The sequence below is a fragment of the Rhinolophus ferrumequinum genome, chromosome 12 (assembly GCF_004115265.2).
Source record: "Rhinolophus ferrumequinum isolate MPI-CBG mRhiFer1 chromosome 12, mRhiFer1_v1.p, whole genome shotgun sequence".
Lineage (NCBI taxonomy): Eukaryota > Metazoa > Chordata > Mammalia > Chiroptera > Rhinolophidae > Rhinolophus > Rhinolophus ferrumequinum.
Genome location: NC_046295.1, coordinates 18,915,801 through 18,935,644, shown reverse-complemented (window position 1 = coordinate 18,935,644; position 19,844 = coordinate 18,915,801). Strand labels below are relative to the sequence as shown.

The window sequence follows — 19,844 nt, the reverse complement described above, 5'->3', positions numbered from 1 at the left end:
TCTTGCAAGAATGAATATCTATACCCACTGAACAGCAACTTGCCTTTTCCTCCTCCTCCTAATCCCTGGCAACCATCATTCTACTTTCTCCTTCTAAGACTGACTACTTTAGACACCTCGTACACGTAGTATCATGCAATATTTGTCTTTATGCGACTGGCTTATTTCACACAGCATAATGTCCTCAAGATTCATTCATGTTGCAGTATATGGCAGGATTTCCTTCTTTTTTTGAAGCTGAATAATATTACATTGTACTTCTATGCCACATTTTCTTTATCCGTTCATTCGTCAATGGATACTTAGGTTGTTTCCGTCTTTTGGCTCTTGTGAAGAATGCTGCAGTGAACATGGAGTGCAAATAATATCTTTGAGATCCTGATTTCATTTCCTTTGAAATATTTCAATTCTTTGAAATATTTTTGAAAATGCCCATGCGTGTTTTATTATAAAAACTAACAGTGCCAAGTTAAGCAAGTCAAACAATTAAAGTCTCTTTATATTCCATAAAGTGTTACAGAAAAGTTTGTGTTTCAATAAAAGAACTGTTGTTTTAGAACAGACAGCTAACAGCAACTGTGCAGTTAATGGTTTTTTTGTGAATAGATTTTAAGAGACTACTGCCTGTCCTGGAATTCCCAAAGTGAGATTGCTAGATCATATGATAGTCTTATTTTCAATTTTTTGAGGAATCTCCATACTGTGTTTCATATTATAGTAACTACACCATATAACATTTTGCGTAGAGTATGAAAACATAACTGATTTTTTGTTGTTGTTCACTTTGAATCCTACAACTTTCCTGAATTCATTTATTAGTTTTAACTAACTTTTTCTGTGTGAGATCTTTAGGGTTTCTACATATAAGGTTATGTCATTTATGAACAGAGATAATTTTACTTCTTCCTTTCTGATTTGAACAACTTTCATTTCTTTTTCTTGCCTACTTTTCTCTGGCTAGGACTTCCAGTACTTGTTCTGTGTTCTAGTAATACTATGTAGTATGAATAGAAATGGCAAGAGTGGGCATCTGCCTCGTTTGTAATCTTAGAGGAAAAGCTTTCAGTTTTTACTGTTCAGTATGGTATTAGTTGTGGGGTTTTTAATAAAGAGACTTGATTATGTTGAGGTGATTTCCTTCTGTTCTTGGTTTAGTGAGTGTTTTTGTATATTTTTTTAATCATGAAAGAATGTTCAGTTTTGTTAAATGCTTTTTTTGCATCTATTGTGATGATTATGTGATTTTTATCCTTCATTCTGTTAATGTAGTTTATAACATTGATTGATTTTTTTTATATGTTGAACCATCCTTGCATCCCAGGGATAAATTCCACTTGGTCATGGTGTTAAAGTGCTGCTGAATTCTGTTTGCTAATATTTTGCTGAGGAATTTTGCACGCATGTTTATTAGCGATATTGTCCTGTAGTTTTTTCTTCCTCTTCCCTCCTCATTCCCCCTCTCCCTTTCTCCCCCCACCTCCACCGCCTCCTTCTTCTTTTTGGAATTGTGTTTATCTGGCTTTGGTATGAGAGTAATGCTCGTCTCATAAAATGAGTTTGGAAGTAGTCCCCCCTCTTCAATTGTGGGGAAAGAGTTTAAGAAGAGTTGGTGTTGGTTCTTCTTTAAATGTTTGGTAGAATTCACCTGTGAAACCATCTGGTCCTGGGCTTTTCTATGTTGGTAGGTTTATTGACTGCTGATTTAATCTTCTTGTTATGTGTTCAGATTTTCTATTCATGATTCAGTCTTGGTAAGTTATGTTTCTAGGAAATTATTCATTTATTGTAGTGTGATCGTATATAGTCTCTTATCCTGTTTATTTCTGTGGCATCAGTTGTGATATCTCCTCTTTCATTTCTGATTTTATTTATTTGAGTCTTTTTTTTTCCTTAATCTAGCTAATGAGTTGTCAATTTTGTTGATCTTTTAAAATACCAATTTAATTTTGTTGATTTTTCTGTTGCTTTTCTAGTCTTTATTTATTCCTGTTTAATATTTAGTGTTTCCTTCTTTGTACTAACTTTGATCTTAGTTTCTTCTTTTTTTTTTTTCCTAGTTCCTTGAGATACAAAGTTAGCTTGTTAATTTGAGCTCCTTTTTGTTTTTCAATGTAGGTGTTTACCTCTATGTACTTCTCTCTTAGTGCTTGCTGCTTTTGCTGCATCCCATAAGTTTTGGTATGTTGTAATTTTTGTTGTTTTTTGTTTCAAAATATTTTCTAGTTTCCTTTTAGGTTTTTTCTTTGATCCATTGGTTGTTCAACAGTATGTTGTTTAGTTTCCAGGTATTTGTGAATTTTCCTGTTTTCTTAGTGTTATTGGCTTCTAGTTTCATTGTGGTCAGAAAAGGTACTTGGTATGATTTCAGTCTTCTTAAATTGTTAAGAATTATTTTGTGACCTAACATGTGATCTGTTTTGGAGGATGTTCCGTGTGTGCTTGAGAATTTGTGTTTTACTGCTGTTGGATGGAATGTTCTGTATATGTCTGATAGGCCTATTTGGTCTATAGGTTATTCATGTCCTCTGTTCCTTGTTGATGTATCTAGAGGTTCTGTCCATTGTTGAAAGTGGAGTAATGAAATTTGCTACTATTATTTGTGTTGCTATCTATTTTCCCCTTTAATTCTGTTAATGTTTGCTTCATATATTTAGGCATACATACATTGCTCTGATGTTGGGTGCATATATATTTATAATTGTCTATCTTCCTAGTAAATTGACACTTTTATCATTATATAATGTCCTTGTGTGACAGTTTTTTATTTAAAGTCTATTTTGTATGATGTAAGCATGGTTACTCTTGCTCTCTTTTGGTTACCATTTGCATGGAATATCTTGTTTTTATTCTTTCACTGTTAGCCTGTGTGTGTCCTTAGATGTAAAGTGAATCTCTTGTATACAGCATATAGTTATATCTTTTTTTATCTCTTTAGCCACTCTGTCTTTTGATTGGGGAGTTTAATCCATTTATATTTAAAGCCATTACAGATAGGGGAGGAATTACTATTGCCATTTTGTTAATTGTTTTCTGTCCGTCTTATAGCTTTTTTGTCTCTTGTCCTCTATTTCTGTCTTTGTGTTTCATTGCTTTTTTTTTTTTTTTTGTAATGACATGCTTTGTTTCCTTACTATTATCTTTTGTGTATCTTCAACAGGTATTTTTCTTGTGGTTACCATGGGGCTTAAAGAAAACATCTTATAGTTATAACAGTCTATTTCAAGCTGGTAACTTCAATTGCATACAAAAGTTTTACATACTTTATGTTATTGATGTCACAAATTACGTCTTTTTACATTATGTATCCACTAACATGTTTTTATAGTTATAGTCATTTATACTTTTGTCTTTGAACTTAAATATCAGAGCTAAAAGTGATTTATGCGCCACTATTACAATATTACAATGTTCTGTATTTTTCCATATATTTATCTTTATCAGTGAGCTTTATACTTCCTATGCTTTTGTGTTGCTATCTAGTGATTTCTTTTCAACTTGAAAGACTCCTGTTAGGATTTCTTGTAAGGCAGGTCAAATGGATAAACTCACTCAGTATTTGTACATTTGAAAAAGTATTTCTCCTTCAGTTTTGAAGGAAAACTTTGCTTGATATAGTATTTTTAGCCAGCTGTTTTTTTTGTTGTTGTTAATTTGTTTCAGCACTTTGAATATATCATCCTTCACCCCCTTCTGGTTTGCAAGATTTTTGCTGAGAAATCTGCTGATGGGGGCTCCTTAAAATCCTGTCATTCTAAATTAATTTGTTTATCAAGGACTTGAATTCTGAAGGAGGGAAAAGAAAGCATTGAGTTTTATGAAACCCAAAAGGTCTTGAGTCAGTGAATTATAGGACACTTACCAGCTTATTTGAAATTTAAAGTAAAATCAGAACATTCATTCTCTTTTCTGTCTCTGGAAAGTAGAAGGCCCAAGAGCAGAGGAATCAAGAGCTTATAATGACATCTCAAGTAAATCAGTAAATACACATATATGTTATTTCATTAGGAAATAACAGTCCAAACTTTATGCAAAAAGTTTTTCCACACCTATGTATATCTGTGTTTTACTAATTAAATAATATCTATTTTGTTTTCTCCATTACTTGAAGATTTAATTTGGGCTATAATAGTCCAAAGAACTGTATAGAGTCTAAGATTATTAACTGTAAAAGTTTACCACTTTATTTTTTCATGTCTGAACTCGCCATAGAAAATACACACCCTTACATCTTTAGGTCTAAGGCTCATAAAGGAACTGTACTCTTTAGTACTTTATTTCTTTCCTGACAATATAATTAAAACAGTTGTTTAAAAGCCCACAACTAAATACATTATTTTATAAAATGCCACTAACTGTACTGATTGCTCTTCCCAGAACTAAGAATCTGTCAAAGTGTCTTGGTAGAAATCTTCCCAGAAGGGGTAATTCGTTGAGACATGTACAGTACAATCTAAGATAACCTTTTGTTTTTAATTAAAATGGGGATTAAGAAGCCAATGCAAAATTGTCTCCCTTCCTTTGCTCAAGGTGAGGATGATGAAACTTTGGTTCCAACAGAGCCTCAGCAATGGTTGAAAACATCATAAATTCTGGCTGTGGTATAAGTCTAGCCATTACATGCATAGCTCCAAATGCTGCCAAGTATATCATGGTCAGACTCATTAATGAATTAATGTTTAACTGTCAAATTTTTATTGGTAGGGGTAAGAGGATTTTTTTTCTCCTTGAAATTGAATTAAAGTAATAAAAGTCATAAATTAATTAATGACTTAAGTTAAAAAAGGAATAGGCTTTCTAAAATTACAGAGGAAATTTAACTAATTCTGGACAACAAAACTATGAAATGCACTATAAACAAAGTAGAAACTTTTTGAGCCATCAAGTAGTTTCTTATGGTAATATTCACTCAATGACTTTAAATTGAATTTTTTAAATAAAAAATAGCTTTACATATAATTCGTATGCCATCTATACATTCATTCAAAGCATATAATTCAATGATTTTTAGTATATTTACAAAGTTGTAAACATAAGTACAAATAATTTGAGAAAATTTTCATCACCCCAAAAAGAAACCTTGTACCCATTAGCCATCATTCCTCATTTTCCCCTATAGCTCCCCAATCCTAAGCAATTACTTTTGTCTCTATAGATTTGCCTACATCTCATAAATGGGGTCACACACAATGTGTCTATTGTGACTGGCTTCTTTCACTTCACATAATGTCGAGTTTCATCCATATTCATGCCTTTTCCTTTTTATAGCCAAATAATATTACATTATATGGCTAGACTACATTTCAGTTATCCATTCCTCAGCTGATGGACATTTGGGTTTCCACTGTTTAGCTATAATTACATTGTTATGAACATCTATGTATAAGTTTTTGTGTGGATGTGTGTTTTATTTCTCTTTGGTAGATACCTAGGAGTAGAATTGCTAGATATATATAGTAATTCAGTTTCACCATTTGAGAAATTGCAAGACTGTTTTCCAAAGGGGCTGCACCATTTTACATTCCAGTGTATGAGGGTCCCAATTTCTCCACATGCTTGTCAACACTTGCTATTGTCTTGTCTTTTTTATTTTAAGCATTCTATTGGGTGTGAAATTGTGTATCACTCTAGTTTTGATTTGTATTTAGGTCATCACTAATGTGATTGAATGTCTTTTCCTGTCTTTATTGGCCATTTGGTTATCTTCTTTGGTGAAATATTTATTCAGATTCTTTGTTCTTTTAAAATTGGGTTGTCGTTTTACTATTGAGTTCTAAGAATTCTTTGTATATTCTTGATACAAGTCTCTTATTAGATATATGATTTGCAAATATTTTATCCCATTTTATGGGTTTTCTTTTCTGGATAGCATTTTTTGATGGACAAATAGTTTTAATTTAATAAAATCTATTTTTTTTTTTTGTTTTGTTGCTTATGCTTTTAGTGTCACATCTAAAAAGGCATTGCCTAACCCAAGGTCACAGAAATTTATTCCTATAGTAGTTACAAATTTTTGATTGTGTGGAGGTCGGTGCTCCTAACCCCCATGTTATTTATTCAAGAGTCAACTGTATTTTCCTTAAGAGTTGTGTAGTTGTAGCTCTTGATGTTTAGATCTACAAGCTATTTTGAGTTCATTTCTATGTGTGGTATGAGAAAGGGATCCAAATTTTATTCTTTTACATGTGAATATACAGTTGTTGAAATCCAACACCATTTTTTGAAGAGACTCTTTTTCCCCCATTGTATTTTCTTGATGTATTTGTCAAAAATCAATTGAACATAAATGTAAGGATTTATTTCTGGACTCTGAGTTCTTTTTCACTGATCTGTATTTCTACCCTTAGGCCAATACCGCACTGTTTTGATTGCTGTGGCTTTGTAATTTGAAATTGGGAAGTTTGAGTTTTCAAATTTTGTTCTTCTTTTTCAAGATTGTTTTGGCTATTCAGGGTCCCTTGCTTTTCCATATGAATTTTAGGATTACTTTATCAGTTTTGGCAAAGAAGGCAGCTGCGATTTTGATAGGAATTGCATTTAACCTGTAGATCTACTTGGAAAATATTACCATCTTAATATCATTAAGTCTTCTGATCTATAAATGAATTGTATAGGGATTGAAATGGGTACCTGGAGGGAAAATTTTGCCCATTGACCTGTTACAGTACAACTGATTTCAATTATTTCATGTTAGAATAACGAAATTGAATATTTCACTATATGGAGTTACTTTATTGTAGATATACCCTAAGTGTAGCTGTTCTTTAGAACTGTAAGTTTCTTTTTGGACAGGATATAGCTTAACTGGTTTGGTATTGCTGAGAGTTATTTTCATAGTTGTTTTAGAAAAACATTTTTTTTGAGTGGTGTTTGGCAGCTAATTATAAAAGAGAGAGAATGTTAGTGGTACTATCAAATTATCATTAACAAGAAATTGTTAACTGACATTTCTTTAGTCTCAATTCATATATGCTATTTATATTACTCCTTTGAAGAAAAATGAAATAATGATTGCTTTTAGATTGATTTCCTTTACAAGGCATAATTAATATGTTTTTTAAATTCATTTTAGGTACCAAATTTAATTCCAGTTCTAATGTTCAAGTTGAGAAAACCACTGAAACCTGTATTATACAATGATATCTTGTATACTTTACCAACGCTTGGTGTTCACAAGGTTCGTATATTAACCAATTTACTTAGGGGCAAAAAGAAAGTGAGGCATGAATAAGACATTGAATTTTGCTTGGTATTATATGAAATTTTGAGATCTTAATTATGCTGCCTTCTTGGGCCAAAAGTATTTATTACAATATTTTAGGAGTGATTCTTTTAAATCATTTGATACCATAGCCAAGTTTTCCCATTGGGTGTTATCTGAAATTAGGGCTTTACATTCCCAAGATTGCTAGTTCACCCCTCCCAAAGCTATCTCCAACCTTTGAGAAGATCGGTGATACTGTAATCTTCCATTTAGGTCTTTATTTTATAATAAAGGATTTTGAAATTCTTTTGTAGCCTTGGGATTATCTACATTTACATTTATGAAACCTAAATTTCTTCAACATTCTCTAGGTGTGTATAGGACAAATTCTACGAGTAATCCAACTTCTTAGAACAACTCCACAACTAAAAGCTGTCTCTTTGCGCTTGTTGACATCTTTATGGGAAAAGCAGGTAAGCTCAGATAGACTCTTATGTGCGTATTAAACATATTTCTTTCAGTGAAAAAACCTAATTTTGTCATTATGTGTGACAGTGCTTTGATATAGGAGAATTAGTGAGTGGCACCGTGATTGCATTGAGAAGTTTTGATTCAGCGTGATGCTTTTGATCTGCGATGCATCAGTTGTGATTGACTCTCATAGAGAAATTAATAATAGCAAATAATCTTATTTCTTCAATTCTGAAATTTATTTTTCCATTTGCGTGGAAAAAGTAATAGAAATATGGTTCTGAGTGATTAGAGCTTTTGTAATTAGGATGAGATGTAGCCACTTTTCTCGCTTTATGAAATGAACAGTACATGGGTCTGTAAGAAAATCCCCAGCAATCACAACATCATTCTTCTCCACTGATTAGAAGTAATACATTATGATTTGCAATGCAAATGTGAGATTTGGAGGTGAAAATGCTGCAGAAAAGGAGATAACGATGATTCAACTCAAGCTGGGAAATTACCTGTTTTGTGAAATTGCCTTCTTAGGACCGTATCTATCCGGAACTGCAGCGTTTCATGGCCGTGTCCAATGCGCTCTCTCTGCCTGTGGATAAGGAAGTACAATGGGAGAAACTGATCGCTAAAGCAGCAGCCATCAGGGACATATGTAAGCGAAGGTAAGATGTGCTTTGGGAATATATATCGTGATATTTATTTTTCATTCCGTTGTTTTATTGCAAGCAGGAAGCTAGGAAAGATAGGCAGAGAATATTTGAATAAGAATAAATTAATTTTCAATTGAAGTTTTCTGATGGTAACACTTAGTAGTATTGGACAATAACTTTGAGAAGCAAGTATGTCTTTTCATTTCAGGTCTAGTCTTATATCTAGCTTTATAGAATATTTATGTCATTTTCTGGCTAACAATTTAGTATTGTAAGAAACCATGATGTTATCTATTCTATTTTTCTGTCTATAAGTTCCTGAAACCTAAGGAATAGACTGTAGTCAAACTGTTCTTATGCCTGATTTTTATAAGGAGTTTTAATAGAGAAGGGCTTAATTGTGACTCGTTACAAGGAAGGAAATGTTCTTGAAAACCCATGTATTTTCTACGGTTTAGGAAGACATGAAGATATATTAGGGAGGCGATTCTGCTGTCTAGATCATGGATTACTAAATAGGTAGGAGGTGGCAAGACTGCAGTGACACGAAGCAAAGCTCCCCTTTGCCAGATGTCTTTTTTTTTTCTTGCATAAGGTAAGGTAAAAATATTTATGGAGGAAATAGATTTGATACATTTGAAATGTGTTGTATATTTGAAATGTGCAGTTTCTTGAGTGTAGTTGCTGCACTGTAACGTTCCTGGGAGCCTCATCTAACTTTTGTCGATGACAATACTACTGTAAGTGGTGCTTCCTGAAGTTGTGCAGTGAATGGGTTGGCCCAGGTGCTGATAACATGGATGATTTATGTTTCACGTAAAGTCTCAGATCAGAATATACCTAAGCTTTAGTGGTTCTGCCTCTTTTCTAAAGCTTTAACCTTTTGGCAACACACAAATGACCTCACACTAAAAGTTACACCCATGTAACCCAAGATCTGAGAGTTTGGATGCTCTTGAGGTATTGGCATAGAAAAAAATTTTGAGATAAAAGGTTATTAGCTGACATTTTAATTTTACATACTTGTACCTGTGGCTCAGAAGAGATTAAATACTATCATAGCAGGTGAGAGTCTGTTGAGAACTTATTCAGTGTTCCTTTTAGTTACCATCTCAAGTTGTCACATTTTTCCAGTTTTAGAAAATGTTTTGCGTTGGCCTTACAGTGAAACAATAAAATCCAGACAATTTTATCAATTGATATTTTGTTAATAGAGAACAGGATTACATCGCTGAAGGGTTACAAGAAATGCAGAGGATGACCTGAGCATTTCTTTATGAAGTTAAAAGAATGCTGAGGATAGCACAGTACATGTGGAATAGAAGAGAAGTGGGGGAGGAGGAGTGAATGAATCCAGGACAGTGCCTGGCGCGCAATAGGTGCTCAGTTAGTTATAAATCATATTATTATTATTATTATTTATTATTTTTATCCTTATTATCACCGTCATCACTATTGTAATAGGTATAGCCACCTACCTATTACCACTACTATAACAAATCATCTTCTGATGTCAAGTGCCTGCTTTTGTACTCAGTGTTTGATACCAGAGCAACCTCCAGGCAGGAGTAGCTCTGATTTACTGATAATCTCAATGAGGTCAATCTGTTCTTTCCACCATTACTATAGACTTCAGATTTAGTAAATTCAGACAATTTACGGTTTAGGGAGAATAAAATTTAACAGGCGTCTTCTCTTTTGGATAATATTTCTGTAATCAAAACTGAGCCTTCAATGATAGCAGAAATGATAATGATGCCTATTTCAAGAAAACCACATGGCATTAGTGTTTGAGGGTCAACATTTAGCAGGCACCAGGGTAAAGAAAGGCATTCATGCTTTTTGTTTAGGCCAAAGACCGAGGAGTGGAAATACAGCTCTTTGGCTGTAACCTTGTTTCTAAACTGTCATTTCCTGTAGGCCCTATCAGCATGGCGCAGATATGTTGGCAGCTATTTCCCAGGTGTTGAATGAATGCACCAAGCCCGATCAAGCCACTCCAGCAGCTTTGGTGTTACAAGGTCTTCATGCGCTCTGCCAAGCCGAGGTAGGCGTTTTTGAATTGTTCTGTATAATTTTGAAGAAAATAATTTATAAGGCATATTTGTTATAAGAATGTAAGAGTACAGACAAATAATTGAAAATTTGAATATTCATTCCCAGAGATTTTTGTTTGAAAGGGTGAAGTAAGACCTTCTGTTTTGAACGTTTCTTGTAGAGGGAAATCTTGAAACATCTGGTTATATAGACATTGTCTAGAGACTGATTTATTATGTTACTTATTTGTTTACAATATAAAAGGGAAAGTTATGCTTATAGGAGAACTCTCGAATACATGTGCTTCTTAATTTTATAATTAGAGAGCCTTATAAGCAAATGAGGTGAGGAAATTGACATGGATTAGTGGCAGTTTTATAGTCAGCAAAAATTATTATTGGCTTGAAGACTGGCAAAGGATCCTTTTTCTCCTAGTGAGCAGATTGGATGGATCAATGTTAGAACTGTGCCTCAAATCATTTTCTGATTACTCTCTTTAGATTACTTTCAAAATTACACCATAGCAGAGAGAATCTTGACTGACTTTGAGAAATGTGGTAATTACATAAAGATCATTCATTGACCTGACCAAAGTTTTTGGCAGTGAACATACCAACATAATTGTAGATTTTTAGAGAATGAGTCTGAGTAGACTTCATTTAGGTATGGTAATTACGATTGATATAATGATGGTGAATTTGATATAATATAATAAAACAAGCTATGACTGTATTAAGTGTTTATGTTAAGATAAATTAAGTTATTAAGTTATCTTCTTGTGCAAAGCACTTTTCATCTCTTATGTTCTTTAACAACATTGCAATTTAAGGATTATAACACCATTTTACAGGTGAGGCAAATAGACCTCAGTGGGAGGTTAGGTGTTTACTCGGGATCTTGGTATGAGCATACACTAATGTTCTTTTCGGTGAACACTGATTTTAGCAGGCAGTAAACATCATCACTGTTCAGGAACTGACATGTGCTAGGGACAGTGCTTTCAGTACTCAGTTGGCAAGGTTGTTAGGGTTTCAGGGCCAAGGACTGTTACAGCACAGAAATACTAGGACTTTTGTATTTTATTGCTCCAATCAGTCATCTGGAATTGGGCAGTGTCACTTTAATAATTACATTATTTTCAGAATTCTAAACCTTGTTTTTAAAGGAGTTTTTAACAGAAGCTGTGAGAGAAGAAAGAATTTGATACTTTTCACCTCCAAAAGGTGACCACTGTTACAATTTTTGAGTATTTCTTTTTTATTATTTTTTCCAAGCAGAAATCAACTTGTTTCTGAAATTAACTTTTTCCCCCTAAAAAAATAGTAATTTTGTCTTATTGTGTTCTCCACCTACCCTCTGCTGTTACTAAAAGGCTCTATTGTCTATTGATGCTTATTAACTCATAAGAAATTCTCAGAGTGTGGCACTGATTTTTCTCATTCTATTTCTCAAAGATATCATTCATTGTTAGTACTGGAGATATGAAAAATGTTGCCTGATGTGGTAGAGAGCACCTTTTTTTTAGGCTGTCATGAGACTGTACCTGATACTGACCATTTATTACCTGTATGCCCTTTGACTGACTAACTCTTAACCTCTCATAGTTTCTATTTCTTCAAATGACGATAAAATGAGATTACACACAAAAACGGCTTAGCGTAATGTCTGCCCACATAGGTGCTCTTTAAATGTTGAACTTCTTCCTGTAAAGGTGGTACATAGTTGGGTGTAGTCAATGCCAGCAGGGAAGTTTTAATTAGTCTTTTTTTTTTTATCTTTCCCTTAAAATTCACATAATATAGCATAGTGACTTAATTTCTTTATCCAAATAGTATCCTATCCATTCACTGTGGAGTCTCTTGGTATTCTTTCTATACTTAAAGGAGACCATTTTGGATTGTTGAATATTTAGCCCCAAATCCATTCCCCAATCCAAACCACTACCCTTAACGTTAATTTTAAGCCCACTATTATACTACATTACTGTCTGAATCCATTTGGGCTGCTATAACAAAAATAATGTGAACTGGGTGGCTTATGAACAAAGACATTTATTTCTCATAGTTTTTGAGGCTGGGAAGTCCAAGATCAAGGCGCTAGCATGTTCAGTGTCTGGTAGGGGCCTACTTCCTGGTTCATGGACAGCCATCTTTCTCATAGATAGCTGTCTTTTTACTGTAACCTCACACAGCAGAAGGGGAAAGATAGCTCTCTGGAGTCTCTTTATAAAGGCGCTAATCCCAATCAGGAAAGCTCTACCTCATAACCTAATCACCTCTCAAGGATTCCATCTCCCAGTACCATTACCTTGGGGATTAGGATTTCAACATGAATTTTTGTGGGGGATACTAACATTGAGCCTATAGTTTCTTGCTTCTCACATTCCATTGTCTTCTAGAAGAATTGAGGTACCATGTCTAGGTATTTTATTTAATAGAGCCTATTTCTTATTTTGATACTTCAACAATCCTTTCCTTTGCTTGGTTAAAGGCATTTCTTTTTCTCATTATTTCACTCTCTCCATCCCTTCACTCTTTAATGTTATAAAATCCAAGTTCAATATAATATTCTTATCACAATTCACTTTTAAGAAACTTCAGCTGAAATGTTGCAAATGAAATAAGAATCCAATGTGCTGTCTAACAAATAGATGCTAGCCCTTTTAAATCTTTTTTGTAATAAGATGGGCATTAATAAATCATAAAGCAATACCAGTAATCAGTTAACTTCCTTTTATTATAAAGAATATTTATTTCCTTATCCCCTGTTTTTCATCTCTCTTTCTTGCCTAGAGGATGAAGCCCCTATTTTATTGATGCTTACTAGAAGTGAATAAGTGTTATTTATCATGTTTTCCTTGTAGATATTACAAATGTTCTGAGTTGTGGAATTTGTTGAAACTGACTGTATCACTGTTAATTTTGTCAATAAAAGTATCCTTTTTTATGTCTAGTAATGAATAGCTTATGTTCATCTAAATAAGCAGAAATAATCTATTCCACCTTGATGAACCTAGATGGTAATAATATATCTTTGTTTTAAGCCTTTCCAAGCTTCTTTTGTGTGTGTTCATTAGTTGTGGAACTGCTGCCGTCATGTCCTATGATGTGTGTTAAAGTTGTAAAATATACCCAATTCCGTGGCCCTTACCAGGTCACATTTGCTTATTTTGGGCCAATCTTTTTTTTTTTTTTTTTTTTTTTTGTCAGTATGCTATCCACAGAAGCCAGCATGCATCTTGTGAGGCTGTTCATTCTGTCTTCTAATTGGTATCATGTGTAAAGCATTGATGGCTACCAAGAGTTTAAAAATGAAAATATTCAGCATAGTTATAAATCTATTTCGCAGCAGCATTTGGCAGTGATTTGTCTATTCATTACTCTTTAGATCCCTGACTATCAAATATTAAGACTATAGAAAGACAGCCTAAGACAATAAAATTTAAAAATCAAGGATAAGAGAATAAATTGAATAATCCTATCTTAAGAAAATACTTCAGTTGGAAAACCATACAAAATTGGATTTTATTGCGTTTTTCCCATCTTTGCTTTTGTATAGGAAGTAGAGCTCTTTTTCTTAAGGTTGACAATGGATTCTTCCGTTTTGAAAATCACAATCATGAAATTCATTTGTCCTTGGTCGGGTCAGATTAAGCCTGCAATTACTGCTGCTTAATCATTTATCATGGTCTCTAGTGAGAGACTGAAAGGATGGATTCCATCTAAATGCCAGCTCTGTCAAGGTGAAAATTGTATTTCCAATATAGTTTTCTTTGGTGCTGCTTTACTGAACAGAAAGTGGAGAAAGTTCTAGGAATCTTGGTTGACCATGAGGACAAGAATGCAGTTTGTCATTTTGGAACTGGAAAAGAGAAACTTAATTTTTCCTTAATACTACCTACCGTGTTTCCCCCAAAATGAGACCTAGCTGGACAATCAGCTCTAATGCATCTTTTGGAGCAAACAATATAAGGCCCAGTATTTATTATATTATTATATTATATAATATATTATATTATATTATTATTATATTATATTATATTATACCCAGTCTTACATTACAGTAAAATAAGGCTGGGTCTAATATTAATTTTTGCTCCGAAAGACGCATTAGAGCTGATTGGCTGGCTAGGTCTTATTTTCTGGGAGAAAGGGTATCGATATATTGATTTGGGCCTTTCCAAATTTCTTTTCAGGCTGAACTCCTTTTAAAAAGTTATAGTTAATTGTTCTTGGATTTCCAATATGAATTTGTACATTTTGTGATATGGGGATTCATTTTAAACTAAAGAAACAGAAGCTCTGGCAATTTAAGTCACTTTCCCAAGGTCACATGGCTAGTAAATGAAAGAGAAGGAAGGTAGACCCAAGCCCCTCTTCAAGTCTTATGCTCATGTGTTATTCTGAGGCTTCCTTCCTTTGAAAAATATAGGTATTGAAAGAAGTAATTTTCTTCATCTTCAAGCTGGGGATTTGTCATTTTCAAAGGAAAATTAATATTCTTATGTTCTCTTTTCCTTATTTTTGCCATTCAGCTTTCTCATCTCATCATCTTTGCCCCATTCACCTTAATTTTCTTACTTCCTTTTGACTTAATACAAAGTTATGGCTCTTAGAAGCAATATTCTCTGTTTCAAAAAAGTTTTACTGAGATATTCACAGGCAATCATATCATCCATTTAAGGTTTACAATTTAATAGTGTTTAGTATACTTACAGAGTTATGCAGCCGTCACCACAATCAATTTTAGAACATTTTTACCATCTCCCCCCCAAAATTCCTGTGCCCTTTAGCTGTCACCCCCTTAAACCCCCCGGCCCTCCCACACACATCCCCTCTAGCCCTAGGCAACCACTTTCTGTCTCTATGAATTTGCCATTCTGTACATTTCATATAAATGGAATCATACAATATATTGTCTTTTGTGACCGACTTCTTTCACTTAACATGTTTTCAAGGTTCATCAATGTTGTAGCATGTACCAATACTTCATTTCTTTTTATGGTTGAATAATATTTCATGTGGTTGGCCTACAATTTATTTACCCATTTATGAGTTGATGGCCATTTGGGTTTTTTTTCTACTTTTTGGCTATTATGAATAATGCTGCTATGAACATTTAGGTACAGGGTTTTGCATGGACATATGTTTTCATTTTTGAAGGGTATAACCTAGGAATGGAGTTGCTGGATCATATGGTTATTCCATGTTTAACCATTTAAGGAACTGTCAGAATTCTTTTCCAAAGTGGCGGAGCCATTTTACATTCCTACCAGCAGTGTACGCAGGTTCTAATTTCTCTTCATCATCAGCAACACTTGCTGTTACCTGCTTTTTTGTAAACCGTGCCATCCTAGTGAATGTGAAGAGTATCTCCTGTGGCTTTGATTTGCATTTCCCTGATAATAAATGGTATTGTGCATCTTTTCCTGTGTTTATTGGCCACTGATATATCTTTTTGGAGAAATTCAGATGCTTTAAATATTCTCTTCATTGCTTTTAACTTTCCTGGTCAGTCAAGTGACATTTCATTCCTATAGGAATGATTAGTAAAACAATTTTGTCCTCATGCTTCTAAGTAAAGGCAATCATGAGGTGTTTTTTTGTGCATGTGTTTTTTTTAAATGGGCTTTTTACTACAAAGAGAGCTTACCAAACCATATAAAAATCATATAAAGACAAATGTGTTCTACTTTACTATTTGTCCACATGTAACATTTTCTTTGTTTTCATATGAAATTGGCAGAATGCTTTCAGCTGGAAAACTATTAGAGATGTTTTAATAGTGGTAGTAAGCATCTATTGATTTACGAGTGCTTTCTATATAGTAAGCACTGTGCACTACAATTATTATATTTATAATCTCATTTACTCATACTAAAAAAGCCCTCTCTGTGATAAGTACTTTTTTTTTCTGGAAGGCTGACAGAGATTAAATAATTGCCCAAAGTCATCCAGCTAAGATATGGTAGAGTCAGAATTCAAACTCAGGTCTGTCTGAATTCAAAGTCTATTTCTTAATCACTACTCCTTTTTTTAAATACAGCTTTACTGAGAAGTAATTCACATACTATCTCTGTGTATGTTTGCTCATCATGTTTGTATTTAGTTGATCTTGGCATGTCACAATATTGGAGAAATCTTTATGTGAGCATATTTGGACTCTTCCCACACTTCACTTTTTCCATTTCCTTTGAGATTGGTTAATGCATACGTTTTTACGTTATTTAGGCTTTGCATAAGGATCCTAATGAGAAAGATGTTGTGAACTAAAATAGATTAATTTTTAGTGCTTTTATGGATTATATATTAGATTTTATATTTTAAAGATGCTTTAAAATGTTTTTATCCCCCTTTTAAGGACATTTGGTTTTTATAGCATCACCTTTACTTTGGATAATGAGAAAAAATAGTATTTCTCATCAACCTTTCACAAAACCATTTTAATTGTTCCATATCCTCATTTTCTTTACATGTATATATTTTATAGTTTTCATCTTCTCTATTTATATTTTGCTAGAAAGACTTTTGATGTTGCTACACATTTTAATGGCTTAATTACTTTCCATTGAGCGAACAGTATCATAAGTAATCAAATAATCCAGTTTTGATTGGATTTTTAAGTTGCTTCCAATTTTTCTCTCCTTACAATTGTTTAAGAAGTAATTACATATGTAAAGTTTTTCCTTTCTTTTAGATTATATTCTTGAGCTAAATATTTTTTCAGAGTTTTAATGATATGATCTTACTAAACAGATTTTTTCATAACTTTCCATGTTTACCTGAGCATGAGAGAGAGGTGGAATGTAGTAATTTGTACCGAAGTTTCTAGCAGCATTATTTGTTACTCGCAAGAACAGTTCAATTGTGTCACCACTACATTGAGTCCAGGGCAGCATTTCTTCTTGTTATGGTCATTCTTCTTGTTACCAGGAGCCCAGAATTCTTTGTGTCCAAAGATTACAAACTATCATTAAGGAAAAGAAAGGTCTAAACTAAATGTTCTTTTCTCACAGTAAATTTGCCCCATGTAGGTTTAGCTTTTGGGCATTGGAGATTATTAATAAAAGAGGGTGGGTGGTGATTTAATCTAGTATAGACTTTTAAGTAGAAGTTGTAAAAAGTTAAATATATGTTTACTAGTTTTATTTTTAAATTTGTGTATTGTTGTTAGGAGTGCTTTTAAAATTCATCTTGTTAACTAGAGATCATTTAAGTCCATTCTTCAGCTGTTTTTCTTTTTTCTTTTTTCACTTTTATTTTACACTCTTTAAATATTTTCTTTGTCATTCTTTTGCTTTATGGGTTGTAGGCGTAAAAGGGATCCTGTTTCTCTCATAATCTCATGAAGTCTCTTGCTGTTCCAGATGATGTTCAAGTAGACGGGTTGGCTGCCTTTCAGAAGTGTTCTGCCAAGTTGTCATTTATTCATCCTCAGATGAGTAGAGGTGATGAGGAGAGCAAGAAAAAGCAGGTGGTGCAGCTTCCGCCTCAAACCCTGTGTCCCCTGCAACAGCAAACATTAGGCAAGGATTCCCTACGCAGAACACAAAAAGTGTTAACCTTAAAATAAAAATATTGAAAATATAAGCCAGGCTTTTTTTATACTCTCTGGATGTAAAGATTTCTGAGACATTTTTGGCCTTCTGGGAGTTCAGAGTCTAGTCGGGGAGCACATTGTGTTAAGTACACTAAGTGTATTTGAAATTCAGAAACACTGCAGAGGAGAGATATAAGACATCAAAGTTCTCTGAACTTCAAATAGCAGAGGGAAAGAATATCTGGGACTAGAAGAGATAGGCTCTGCGGCTCACCAATACCTACAGTTTTTCTTTCTTGTTCATGTAAACAGCTGTCTTGAGGTATAATTCACATACTATACAACTCACCCATTTACAGTGTACAATTCAATGGCTTTTAGAATATTCACAGAGTTGTGCAGCCATCACCACAATCAATTTTAGAACAGTTTCATTACCCCCCAAAGAAATCCCATACCCTTCATGCCCTCCAGCCCTAGGGAACCAGTAATCTATTTTATGTCTGAATAGATTTGCCTTTCTGAACATTTCATATAAATGGAGTCATACAATATGTGGCCTTTTGTGTCTGGCTTCTTCCACTTAGCATAATGTTTTCAAAGTTCATCTATGTTGTAGCACGTGTCAGTATTTCATTCCTTTTTATGGCTGAGTAATATTACATTGTATAGCTCTACCACATTTTATTTATCCACTCACCAGTTGATGAACATTGGGGTTTCCACTCCTGGGCTGTTATGAGTAATGCTGCTGTGTACGTTCATGTACAAGTTCTTGTGTGGACATGGGTTTCATTGTCCCAGGGTATGTATCGAAGAGAGGACTTGCTGGGTCATATCACTCGATGTTTAACCATTTGAAGACCTACCAGACTGTTTTCCAAAGCAGCTGTTCTGTTTTACACCCCATCAACATAACATCTCCTGCTCTCCCCAAGTAATGCAGACACTACGAGGTAGACATTGCCACGAAGTATTATTAGTTGTTACCTTCGTTCTTATTCAAAACTAAACTGTACATGATAAGGATGATCATTTAAGAATAAGAATGCAATAGCATATATTCTGTCATATAGGAGGGTTGCTAGGAAAGAGGAAAGGGGAGCTGCCCTGGCCCATTGTTTGTGGCTAACTCTATCTGGAACACTGTTGCCTTGCCTCTCCAAATGATTTTGTCATCTGCCTTTGGTAGATTGCCAGCCCTTGTCTTACTAGGTGTCAGCTTTGACCAGCACTAGTGGCAATCCTGAATGGTTTAATATTTACCACCCTAAGGATGTTTGTCCTCATAAAAACCACTGACATTTATAAAAACCAGAGTTTGAAAATGTTTGGCCTATTTTGTTTGATTATTATAGGATTAATATTTTAAATAAATTGCTAGCAGTAATTAAAAACAGAAAAATACGTGTTAGGTTGGTGCAAAAGTAATTGCGGTTTTTGCAATTATTTTTAACCTTTTAAACCTCAATTACTTTTGCACCAACCTAATATCTACTCTCTTTAGCTAAGACAGGAGGATCTTGCAGTTCCTGGCCTGCTCTTCCACATGGAAAAAGCCAGTGAACACTTGGTGTTAGCAGCTTCCTGTAGATGAGCGTGTGCTCTAATTTCTGCAGTCCCCTTGGCTTCTGGATTTACATTATCTGCCTGGCCCAGGCAGTCCTTCAGTGTGTCCTTTATTTTAAAGTTACAAGTAATTTCATATAAGCAACCTCAGTTTGTCTTCATAACAACATTCCCTTCACTTTGCCCGACCATTTTTCAAAAAAGATGTTACATGATTAGCTAGTAAACACATGAAAAAGTGTCAGTATTGTTTGTCATTGGAAAATGTATACACCACTAGAATCACTAAAATTAAAGAGACTAACAAGACCAAATATTGGAGGTGATGTGAAGTAATTGGATATCTCATACATTATTGTTGGGAATGTAAAATGATA

General features: G+C 33.9%; 1 protein-coding gene across 1 annotated transcript in view; it reads left to right on the top strand.

Annotated features, from left to right (window-relative positions):
• FOCAD (focadhesin) overlaps nt 1-19,844 on the top strand; it is a 272,571-nt gene that overhangs the window by 121,199 nt on the left and 131,528 nt on the right. The window contains exons 12-15 of the mRNA XM_033123525.1: nt 7,070-7,174; nt 7,573-7,674; nt 8,204-8,334; nt 10,243-10,369. Of these exons, the coding sequence (XP_032979416.1) occupies nt 7,070-7,174; nt 7,573-7,674; nt 8,204-8,334; nt 10,243-10,369 (465 nt within the window). The remainder of the gene's footprint in view (nt 1-7,069; nt 7,175-7,572; nt 7,675-8,203; nt 8,335-10,242; nt 10,370-19,844) is intronic.